We start from the raw sequence: 12,438 nt of genomic DNA, 5'->3' as shown, positions 1-12,438 counted from the left end.
AGGAGACTTCTGCTGCCCACTACTCTTTTATACCCTCAGGGCCACTTGACACTCGACCAGTGTGTGTGTGTGTGTGTGTAGGTGTGTGTGTGTGTGTGTGTGCGTGTGTGCGACTTGTTCAATACCAACACATGTCCACCTGTGCCTATCTCACAGTTATCGCTACAGAGGGACTGGGGGGGATTCATTCATGGAAAAGCTGACTCAGCCTCTGAATCCATTTTTTTTCCACTTGCTTTGGCAGCTGCTGCCAGGATTGTCCATCAGGATTCTGTCTGTTTGTTGCAAAGCTACACTTAACTCTTAGAGTATATGTTTTTGTGAAGCAATTTTTGGTGTGCAAAGTGCAATTTATTTTGCATTGCTTTAGTGACACTCACTTATGCTGCAGAACAAATCATTGTTCACATTAGGAGCAACTTAGGTCTTGCCAAAGATTTGCCAAAGATAAAACAAAGGGATTTACAAGTGCACTCATTCTGACATTTTCTTTGTTTTAAAACCAAACTCCCAGATGCATTTTACTTTGCAGTAAAATGCATCTGGTTTTAAGGAGCCCGTCTGGTGACATCGATGAGAAATAAAAATAACTCATACGACATAGTGAAGTCACGGCCACGAGACATTAATGCGTGGGAACAACATAATTATCACACGGTGTTTCATCGCAAGAGATCGCAGGATGTCGGTGTAGTTCATTCCAAGGTTAAAATAAAATGAAATCAAATCAAAATGCTTCATGTTTCATGCAAGTAAGCCTGCTGTCCTTAATCGAAATCTGGTATGACCGCACTGTGAAATTTATTCTACAACTTCTCTTGTTTCTTCATATTCGTAATGCAAGGCCACGACTTAACTTTGTGGTTCCCACGCATTAACAACTCGTGGCCACAATTTACTAATGCGTGGGAACGAGTTATTTTTATTTCTTATCGATGTCACCAGATGGGCTCCATACAGTTAGGTATGACTTTGTTCTCTATATTTCTGGTTGTCTGGGATGTTGATCTAGCTCTAGAATTAGGAAGAAAAAACTATTTCACACAGAAAGATGCAGTATTTGTGATCAGGCATTATAGCCTGTTAAACACATGGTGTGTCATTTCTGGTTCAACCATCCTCTCATTCAACACAACAGCAAAAGATAGCATTGTGATGAAATTGTCAAGTAGTTCATGGGAAGTGGTGTTGTCACCACTGTAAATCCTTCTGGCGAGAATCAGGCAGCAAATCAATATATTTAAATTTTATCTATATTGTTTATCAATTATATTCACATAAAGTCATTTCACTCTAATGAAAACGCTGCAAGTAATGTTAGTCACTGTCATGTATTAGATGAGTTGACTACACATACAGGGCTGCAAGATTGCTCGGTGGTTAGCAGCCTCGCAGCTAGAAGATTCCCAGTTCGCGTCCTGGTTAGGACGCCTGGGATCTTTCTGCATTTGCATGTTCTCCCCGTGCAGTGTGGGTTCTCTTCGGGTTCTCCGGCTTCCTCCCACAGTCCAAAAACATGTTGAGGTTAATTGGTGATTCTAAATTGTCTGTAGGTGTGAACGTGAATGTGCTTGGTTGTCTGTCTCTAAGTGTAGCCCTGTGATAGACTGGTGACCTGTCCAGGGTGTCCACTGACTTTGCCCTAAGTCAGCTGAGACAACTCCAGCCCCCCGCAACCCTAGTGAGGAATGGATGGACTACACATACAGCTATTGCAACCAATGTTGCAAATTCAGTTGCTGGGTAGTTAACAGCTTAGTCTACAGCTAGCTAGCTAGCTTGCTGACTTCTTTCACCTTCTGCACTCTCTGATGTGTCATCCAGTGTGTGTTCTACCGACTACAGCAGGCCTACAGATATGATACCACAGACAAAATGAAACGCATCATCATATTAGGCTCATCTCATTTCTGTATTTTGAACGTCCTCATTTCCTCTCTCCTGCCTGTGACCCGTAAATCACTCTTAACACGCCATCTTGGAGGATATCACAATTCTTATAATGCATCCTGAGAAGAGAGGAGCAACGAGAGAAGAGACTGGCCCAAGTAGCTGTGAGTAATGATGCACAGATATTTCCTTCCCTTGAGAGTCTTTTGAGTGTGTAAAGTGTGCATATGAAATGTATTGTGTGAGTGTGTGTGTGTAAAATAGAAACATAAAAAAGTATGACATCCGCACATCCTTGAAAAATTATGCCACGTTGTGAATAGAATTGTCAGTAAATATATGCTTTAAGTTGTCATGACAACTGACAGATGATGTAGTCATGTAGTCGCATGTCATATTTATTGACGTTGCTTGAAAAAGACAGCTTCGAGGCATAGATATCTCCTTTTGTTAAATGCCTGTTGCTTCGACTCTTCTCTCCTCGTGTCTCTTTCTTGCCTCCTCGGTGCTAGTCTGAGGTGGGAGGATCTGAGACACAAGAAAAGGAGTTGAGGAAAGGAATTAAGGATGTACTACTTCAGAAATGAGCAGAGGGGATTTAGTAGAATCCTAAACTTCCCTGAGTTTTATATTATACGCTTGGTGTAATATACATGCTCAAGTCAACAAAATATCTAACATTGCTCTAGTCATTTTTAGGCAATTTTAATGCTGAAATACCACATATGATGCTTTAAAGTTTAAGTTTAAATATGCAGGCTGTGCATGTTTCACCAGTGCATGTGCACATATACTATAATTACATTTTCACTCTAGTATGAGGTGGAAATATATTTAAATGGCAGTAGTTTTAAAGAACATGAACATGACATTTGCAACCTGTGTTTGTGTTAAACCAATATTAGCAATTTCAATAAATTTCAATAAAGTTTTATTCTAATTCTAATTCTATTAATTATTCAATAAGATGAAGCCACTTCCATCCTGACAGGGATTTCCTGAAGAGTAGTGTTTCTTTCTTTTCTTTTTTTTCAAATAGTTTTGACCTAGTGTACATATTGATATAAGCATGAAGGATGACATAAATCTAATCATGCTTTGGCACGGCCTCAGATCTGTCAGCCATTACGACAGGCAGCTATACGGCGGATAGAGGTGAACATGGAGAGTGGATGTAAAGTAATGGGATTATATATATCCTTGCATGTACAAATTGTTGATTAATATAGATTAAGATCACTGTTTTAGGCTTACAGAAACAACCCTGAGGCTACAGAGCAGAATTCCACTTTAAGCCTTTGATAAGTATTCATGAGGCCCTGCAGAGGTAATGTTGTGAGTGTATGTTCAGTGCAGGTATATGTGGTAGGGGTTGCTGCACCACTGGAATTTGGTTTGATGGAGTCACACAAAACTCTTCAGGCATCAGGGAACAAATTATGTCTTGAGTCTTGTGACTTTAACTTGAAGACATATACATATATGTATATATACTTCACTCATACTGCGACTGTCTGAAATGTAAGATCTTGAATGTAGGCGACAAAAACAGCCTCTTTTAATCAGCTGTGTTCAAGGTTTTGCAAAAACTCCATGAAATGGGCATAACGAGTGTCTGTTGTCTCCTATCAGCTGTTCTTGTCACACATACAAACTGCTGAGCAACACACAGATAGCGCATATAATCTGAGACCTGCTATTTACTTGGTGACTGCAGGTTAGATAGGACATATGTAAAGGTTTTCTGCATGTGTGACACACAGATTGCTTTCTCACAGTAAAGCATGCAATACATCTATAATAATATTATCAAAAATAATTTACTGTAAGGTTTGTACATTCGCAGTATGCTTGTAAATTCCTGTTTGGAGCTGAGCAGAGTGAGGAAAAACGTGATATTTTTAGGACTTTTCGAGATCTTTTAGTATTTATTTTGACTTCAAAAACACACAGTTTCTCCAGTTAAACTGCAAATGTAATAATGTGATAAATAAAACAGCATCCATTTAGTATGTAGAGCACATTCTTTCTTTCAACTTTAAAGAGCCTTTCTAGAAACATCCACTCCAGCAATCCCGTAATAATAAAAGTATAGCTGGAAGCATGTAACTAATACCCAAGTACATCTGCATAGATTATGGCTAATATAACCTCCCCACAGGCCCTGCTTTAAACTTATTTATTGAAGATACTTCAGTGTTTCAAGGTCAAATTAAACATTCACTGAAGCAAGCTTCTCTAACATTTATCAGATTTTACATAAAAATGAGTGAGAAATGAAAGTGCTGCACAAAAAGACCCATTTAAGGCACACAGAATCCAATGTCTATTTTCGGGCACAATTTTCAAAATTTAGTGTCTGTTAAGTGTTATTCAATTCTGACTTTACCCCAGCAGCAACATGTGTGCTTTTCCCACTATAGGCAGACACTTGTCATGCATCCACTGTAGCCTCTATTAGCACCTGACCGCTCAACGCAGCCTCTTCTCTCCAAAATGTCACAAAATCACCGGAGAGGCAGCAGAAAGAGTACCACAATCATTCTGCTTCTGAAGGGAGCAAACACAGAACCAAACTTTAATTTGAATAATAGCAGGAAAAGGAGGAAAAGGGCAAGCTAACAAAAAGACAAAAGGTGGCAAAATGAATGTCAACATTTACTCGGAGCTGCTGGCTGTCAGGGTTCAGAACCAGAACATTATGCTTTATGTCAAAAACAAATAAGTGCATCTTTCAGTCCGTGGTACGCCCCCTTCGTCTGCCTGCCTGTGTGTTTGTCCCATTTCTGTAACAAAGTAACTCTCTGGCTGCTGACGATGCTCACACCCTGCTTTGAATTAATAAATGTTGGATGTGGAGGTTTAGGAGGCCTGATGAGGAAGTGGATTATTGAGCATTTATCTGAATTTCCTGCTTTATCTTCATGTTGCTGTGTGATCCACCATCAGTGATGTGATGTCATGTGAAATGTCATTACCGGGGGAAGTACTAAGACATGACATCAAAATCTGACTCTATAAAAAGCAGTTAGGAATAGCTTTAAAACACTGGAGGATTTGACCAGAGGAAATATTTGCAGAAAAACAACACACTCACTTTAGAGTAGATTTTGTTGCAAAATAAGAGTTTTCTATGGCCTGAAATACTTCTCAGTATCTCATCATCAACATATTTATTTCAAAAGTTACAAAAGATGAAACATTTTTACGTATTTTACAGAATATGCTGTCAGAGGTAAAGAGAAGTGATAATGAGACTTTATATTGACTGTTTTACTGATTTTTCTCCTTTCGTTTTACAATAAACTTCCATTACTGACCGAGTTTATCCATATGATGCACACAAAAGTTGGTGGGCATCTGGGGAGCATTGCATCCCATACCTGGCACAAAGCTGGCAATGCCATGAACATACCAGTTGAGGTTAACTCTGCAGCTAAGGGGACTAACAAAGTCACCCTGGGGTGAAACGAAAAAACCCTTTCCTGATCAATACTATAGACTGTGTACAAAACCAATATACACAGCTGTGCAAACACAAAGATAATCTCATATATGTTCTTTTCTATTTTATGTGACCTTCTGCACTAGCTTTTGGGAGAGATATGACACTGTATCAGCTGAAAGAAGTGGAAAGCACAAAAGCTCTTCTCTTTCTCTCTCTCTTAGGATACATGGCAGCTTTTTACAATAAGAATAATTAAAAAAAAAAAAAAAAAAAAACTATGAGAAATTTGCTTGTCTCTACATAATTCTTCAGTATGACTCAAAAAGCCAGCAATCTGTCAAGTAGAATTTTTGTTTGAGTTTGGAAATGTTTTGCCTGAAATAACCTCCTTAACCCTATTCAGGACGTTCATGTTGCCATACACAGAAGGTCTTTCGGGGTCCATTGTACCCCAAGAAAGAATATGTGCAAACTATTTGTTGGAATTCATTATAGGCTTTTATACTATGCTATATACATTTTCTGATAAGTTGATGTATTTTTGGTTTCAAATAAATAAAAATGTCCCTCTTTTTATATTAAAAAAATAAAAATAAAAAATCTTTTAAAAAAAAGCAATACCTGTCACCTAAACCAAAGGACCCCAAAAGTCCTGAATAGACTGACAAGATTCACCACTGACTAACTTTGTGAGTGATGCATTGGGTTCTCTAAAATTATTCATTAAATAAAATAATATTCCATCCATCCATTATCTATACATGGCTTAATCCTCACGAGGGTCGCAGGGGGGCTGGAGTCTATCCCAGCAGACTTAGGGCGAAGGCAGGGGACACCCTGGACAGGTCGCCAGTCTATCGCAGAAATATAATATAATATAATATTGTATATGTAAAATCACAAGCATCTAACAATGAGTATGGGTAATTATTATATAAATTACTTGTGTAACAAGATCAAAGACTTGTGTATTTTCCCATTTTCTAGAGTTTTGCAACTCACAAGGATATGATCTATATGCTATTCTCCACTGTTATCACCTCTAAAGTTGATTATTAAACAGAATGAGTTCTTCTTTCCATCCAGCCAGTGGTTTCACACAGACAGTGGTTTTTCGAAAACAATTTCTCAGACAGTATGTATTCTTTTTGAGCAGGTATAAGGCTGAGTGTGTTTGTTTTGGGAGTGTAAATATTACATTGCATCCCGACTGAGCGCCTCCTCCAGCACAGATCATGCTGGTCTTGACAGTGCTGCCCCACCAGCCAGAGCCAGTGCAGGTCTGATGGTCCACAAGAGGAGGGTTCGGCTTGTGTCATCCTCGAAGGCATGCTTCCACCAGCCGAAGGTGCTCAGAAGACAGACAGACTTCTATGAGAAAGCTAAGAAGACAGTATGTGTAAGTTACTGCATAGATTATTGTCAAAACTATGAGGATGAGCGGTTGCATGAGACATAGTGGAAGTGCTCTCGTATCCGGTGATATAGCAGGACTGGTTGTCTCACCAAATTTAAGTAGGTTGGCCAGCTTTACATATGAGTTTATGGTGACCTCAGAAGTCAGCTGCGACAGGGTGATGTCATTACCAAAGATCCAAAAAATTAAACTGTTTCAAAATCCGCTGTCTAAGTATGTCATACAATTACAAGATAAAATGGTCCTCCCTGAAATATGCTGACCATAAGTGACTTTGCTGATTTACTGATAACTCTAAAGTGACACTCTGTTAAAGTTTGGATATCTTCTATAAAACTAAGACACTAAAGAACTCATTATTTTTTAAAAATGTTTCCTGGATGTATATGGGAATTACACAGAGACAAGAGTTTAATAACAGACAATCTCACCCAGAGGAGATGCTGTTGTTGTTCCACTCAGGATGAACACAAACGGTGTAGACATTATTGTATTGCTCTGATCCATAGTTCTGGTGCAAGACAAGATCACCGAGGACCACTCGCACCGAGCTGTAACTGTTTTAGCTGGGATTAGTTTATTTGTTTCTGCAGTGACACATTGTAAGATAAGTAAGACGAGAGAAAACAGAAACCATATATTTGTGATATCATAGAAAAAAAAAAAACTGTAAGAGCATGGAACTTTGTGTAGTATATGGGACCAGAATAGATTTACAATAATGCATCTGTTGCCTATTTACACATAGAGTGGCAGTCATGAACCATACTCTTCTGATCAGTGTTCCTCCACAGAAATGATTTTAAGAGCTGCCAGGGCACTACTAGAGAGAAGCTTGGAGCAGCACAGACAAAATGTTTTACCTACCAAAACTCCTACTGTCTCCCAGCATGAAAACATTTAAGGAAAGTTCTTGCAATATTGTTATTTTATCCTCACACTTTATCAGTTAAGCAGATGTGTAAATATAAAACATTTTTTCTAACAGATGCATTTATCAAAGCATAACTATTCTGAATAGCAGTTAAGAAATACATTAAAACCATATTATGACATCTATAAGAAAGTTTTGTTTGTTTTTTTTCCTGAAGTTTGACATTAATAAACTTGCTAGTTTTCTTGCCAAGAGAATATGTTGCTATTATATCTGTTTGCTGAATATGAGGCCACAGCCAGGAGTTGCAGAATTCTATTTGAAAAATGACAGAACAAACCTCCACAGCTCGTAAGTAACATGCAGTATGTCATGTGTATTCTGGTCGATGACCGTGACCTGGATGACTCAGAATCTTCACAGATATGTCATGTGTATAATCTGAATCTTAAAAAAAAAAAACAGTGGGAGGAAAGGATAAGCTGGTGTATTTTAATACCTTTTGATTACACTACACTGTAAAACAAATTTTTACAAGTTTTTAGCAGTTTTAACTGTAATGTTGTTTGCACAGTTTAGTGTTATTTTACATATTTTGCTAAATTACTGACAATATCGAGCAAAACTGACGCCCCTCCCCCCCCTCCAAAAAAAGTATTTAATTACATAGAAACCCCGAAAAACAGACAAACCTGTAAATACCATCCACATCAGAAATCTGTATTTTTACAAATGGTAATTTTTTTTTCTAATGTAATGTTTTATAAAATGACACTACCTGTAATGCATTTAAATCAGTAAAAATAATAAAATTTAATTACACATATATTCGCTATTATTTGAAGTCACAAAAAAAATATCAATACTTTTTTTTTTAAAGCTGCTAAAGCTGCTGCTCAGCCAGTGCTGAAGCAAATTTATCAAATATAACCTAAATACGTTTAGATTTAAATGTGGTTGCCTTTTGCTAACTTCTGTGTTTCGAAGTGAGAAGGATTACAATTTTCAGCAGTGGATTATTTACACCACAACCCTAACATTGCTCAACTGTGGCTGTGAAAGCAGTGAATAGCAGAAACACAAGCATCTCTGCATTTCCAAATGCTCTCCTCTAAATCTTTTATACCATGAGGTGACCTTTTATTAATGTGAAACCTCAGCTGAGCTTTGCAGCGGTTAGAAATTCACCTGTTGTTTGTCTCAGACTTTATCACAGTTTGCATTAGTGTGGAACAACAGATTACATCACACTGAATATTCTGTAACATAAAGTGTCTCTTAAAATCTCTATCAGTATCCAAATATGAAACATTTATTTTAAGTTTGAGGGCACACTTTAATATAAGTGCTTTTATGTTGCATAAATTAAATTTACAAATGTTCTTTATCCATGTTTTGTTGCAGGGTAGGATCATTTGATTTGGTTGATTTGGAAAGCAAAACTATGAAATTGTGACTTTCATAATGACATACTTGATTGATAGATAAACTTTCTAGTGAAAAACAAGTCATCACACAAAATTGAATCAAGTTTATTTTTGTAGACCAGACCCTTATGTGGGTACAGCAGATGGAATATGGTCTTGTCTTTGTGTTCTACAGCATGGATGACTGTTGCGCTTACGCCATGACCTGGAAAACAAAAGAAGTGATTAAGCATCACATGCAACCTAACTGATACAACAAGATTTGATACATTTCATAAAACTTCGTATTCCTGCAAAAAGAAGGATTTTTCAATATCACCTACATTAGACAAACATATTTTTCATACTAACCGAGTCCATCCATTCAATGTAGGCAGAGACACGGGTGAAGACAGTGGGCTTCCTGATGGTGTTGCATCCCATACCAGACACAAAGCTGGCAATACCATGCACATAGTATCTTCCATTGACCAAGCAGTTCAGAGGGCCGCCAGAGTCACCCTGAGAGAAACAAGTTCAGGCTTTATGGTCAAATTTGGAAGTTACATTTTTTTTACACTATTACTTTCTCTTCTTTGGATTTTTTAAAATGTTTTTCAGCAACGTACCTTTTAACTGCTAACTTATTGAAGTATTATGCTTTAGTGACTTTGCATCAATTGTTAAGACTCACATTGCATCCAGCCTCAGCACCACCTCCACCGCACACCATGGTGGTCTTCACAGTGCTGCCCCACCAGCTGGAGCTGCTGCAGGTCTGATGGTCCACCAGGGGAAGGTAGGCCTGCTTCAGCTGAGCAGACAGGGGACCGCCAGCTGGACAAAACAAAATGGAAAGATGCATTGAGTTTTACCGAAAGGACTCAACTACTGAAATCACAATGACAGGAGGCCATAGGGGATACTGCCATCAACTCACTGGAGGTGCGTCCCCATCCGGTGATATAGCAGTTGTTGTTGTTGGGCAGAATCTGGCCAGAGGGAGGCAGAGATCCCAGCTGGACGTAAGAGTTCAGAGTGGCATCAGAGGACAGTTTCAGCAGGGCAATGTCATACCTGAGGTGGAGAGGAACCAAAAGTAGTCTTGTGAAGACATTATTGTCCGTGGTCTCAACTACCACTACCTTAAGGTCACATTCAGATTCCATGTAAGCTCAGAATCAAAAAGTTTGCTTAATAATATTGGACAAATAACAGAAATAAATTGCCTTTAAAACATTATAACTCACTACAAACAAAACAGTTTTTAAAATATCATGCTTCCCTTTCAGAATATACAAAAGAGCCTTCAGATTCACAGAAAAGTATTCCTCACCCGTTAGACACACTGTTACGGTTCCAGTTGGCGTGGATATAAACCTGGCTGACGGACTTGACCTGCTCTGTGCCGCTGTTGCTGTTGAGATCGTGTTCGCCAATAACCACACGCCACGTCCTGGAGCTGCAATGTTTCAAAAAACAGAAACATAATATTGTGAACAATCAGTGGTCAGATAGAGTTGCATGTCATTCAAGACTCATGGATTCTTTTTACAGGGAACCAATCCAACAAATTTTCTGATCAACAATTCTTTCATTTATAAACTATAAGTAAGGTTGTGGGATGTTTTCTCACATTGGTGACGTATAAAATATCCGAAAATAAAATTTAAAAAAGATCATACCACAGTGTTGTGAAATAGTAGGCTATGGATACTGAAGTCAAAGTAATCCAAAAAATATGCACAAACCCACCTAAAACCCACACAGCCAAAGAATACGGTATCTGAGATTGTAGTTAATCATTGCGTTACCTGTCCACACAGTGAGCAGCGGTCATCACCCAGCCTTTCTCAATCAGGGTTCCTCCGCATGTGTGGTAGTAGCTACTGCCAGATTTGTACTGAAGGGAGATCTAAAGGCCGAAACAGACCCAAAACCTTTGTGTATGAAACATTCATACACTTTTTTTTTTTTTTTTTTTTTTTAACAATTTCATATAGTTTTTCTGCATTGGCACATGATTTCATTTTTAATTTTGCATTCAATAGAAACATAAGTGCTGAGTAACAGTAGTTTACCTGCCAGGGCCAGGAGTTGGGGCTGGCCACTGATCCTCCAACAACCCTTCCAACGCTGTCCCCAACGAACCTGAGCTCATGCTCAGCCAGCACTGATTAAAAAACATAAAAATACACATTTGTATGTAATGTTTGCTTTCCACTTACAGTAAGTAGTAAGGAAACATGGCAGGAGCAAGAGTGTACTGCTAGAGCCAATTAGCTGGAGCGCCTGTGTGTTGACTAAACTAAAAAAGAGCAACTGACTGGATGACAGATAGAGTAACCGATACGAGAGAAAGAAAGACCAACAGAGATCAATAAGGAACAGGTACACAGTGCAGTTTGTGCTGTCATTTTCTTACCGATGGCTGCGAGGCTTGTCAACACCAAAAACCTGAACATGACTGCAATGAAGTACAACGTGTCTGCAAAGGAATGACTAGGTCTTCCCTTCTTTTATACCTTCCCTTGACCTTCAACTGATGTGGAAAAGTGTGACTGTTCTTTCCCCCGGTGACAAAAGCCAGGTATGCAGCTGTGGTCTGTCTCACAGGTGTTATCACAGTCTGTTAAAACACACCTCTTGCCTTGACCAGCACGTCCAGAATGAAGAATGTCACATAGACAGTTTTATCAGTGGATAACATGAGTCACAGTGATTTGAAGGACTTAGAAAGGTATTTATACATTTCTTTTTGCTGATAGTGCACACCACATCTATTTTGGCAAAAGCTTATGGGAAAACATACTTTTTTCTGGCAAAAAAGTGGGTGTAATGATGACTAGCTGACCTTTTGGTTGTGTGAATCATGACACTTGTCATCATTTCAAATAAACACAACATGTAGGCTGTTACTTTTCACCCAATACCCAAAGCGATTTTTCTGTGTATTTTATATACACATAAGATCATCCTCAGTGTTACTCTCAAGAATGACATGCTGAAATGAATTGTCTGATGTAACAGAAGGCAAGTTCTTGCGAATATTTTATTTATATTATCAGAACCTAATCGTGTGTCCATTTGAAGCAGCATGAATTATGAAGTAAGCGTGGGAAAACAGGCAGTTGTGCCATGGCTAACTCTTTCAGAGGAGCATTTTGTGCCAGCATACAACAAAAGTATGTGTGGAAATGGAAATAAATCCACATCTTTTTCCTTTAGTGGTACAGTGATTTTGTCATGTGTGATAGAAAGACTTTAACTGAATACCTGTAAAGTAGATTTTTATCAATATAAATATATACTAATGTTTATTCCTCAACCACACAATAATTATTAGAATGTACTTGAAATTCTGCCATAGATCCCTTATGGAAGCTATTTACATTTGACAATC

General features: G+C 38.3%; 1 protein-coding gene across 2 annotated transcripts; it reads right to left on the bottom strand.

Annotated features, from left to right (window-relative positions):
* Window positions 1-9,145: 9,145 nt before the first annotated feature.
* LOC103355458 (elastase-1-like) lies at window positions 9,146-11,522 on the bottom strand. 2 transcript variants are annotated; one of them, XM_008279275.1, is made up of 8 exons: window positions 11,461-11,522; window positions 11,117-11,208; window positions 10,850-10,950; window positions 10,372-10,497; window positions 9,976-10,112; window positions 9,730-9,872; window positions 9,408-9,557; window positions 9,146-9,261 (listed from the first exon to the last, which is right to left on the bottom strand). In XM_008279275.1, exons 1-8 carry the CDS (start codon window positions 11,498-11,500, stop codon window positions 9,250-9,252), a joined length of 801 nt encoding a protein of 266 aa, XP_008277497.1. In that variant the 5' UTR covers window positions 11,501-11,522; the 3' UTR covers window positions 9,146-9,249. The 2 variants fall into 2 exon arrangements, with proteins under 2 accessions (XP_008277497.1, XP_008277495.1); XM_008279273.1 differs by lacking the exon at window positions 9,146-9,261 and having other exon boundaries at window positions 9,381-9,557.
* Window positions 11,523-12,438: the final 916 nt, after the last annotated feature.

This window comes from Stegastes partitus, unplaced genomic scaffold, assembly GCF_000690725.1.
Source record: "Stegastes partitus isolate 25-593 unplaced genomic scaffold, Stegastes_partitus-1.0.2 Scaffold151, whole genome shotgun sequence".
NCBI lineage: Eukaryota > Metazoa > Chordata > Actinopteri > Pomacentridae > Stegastes > Stegastes partitus.
This window is presented reverse-complemented; position numbering and strand designations above follow the sequence as displayed.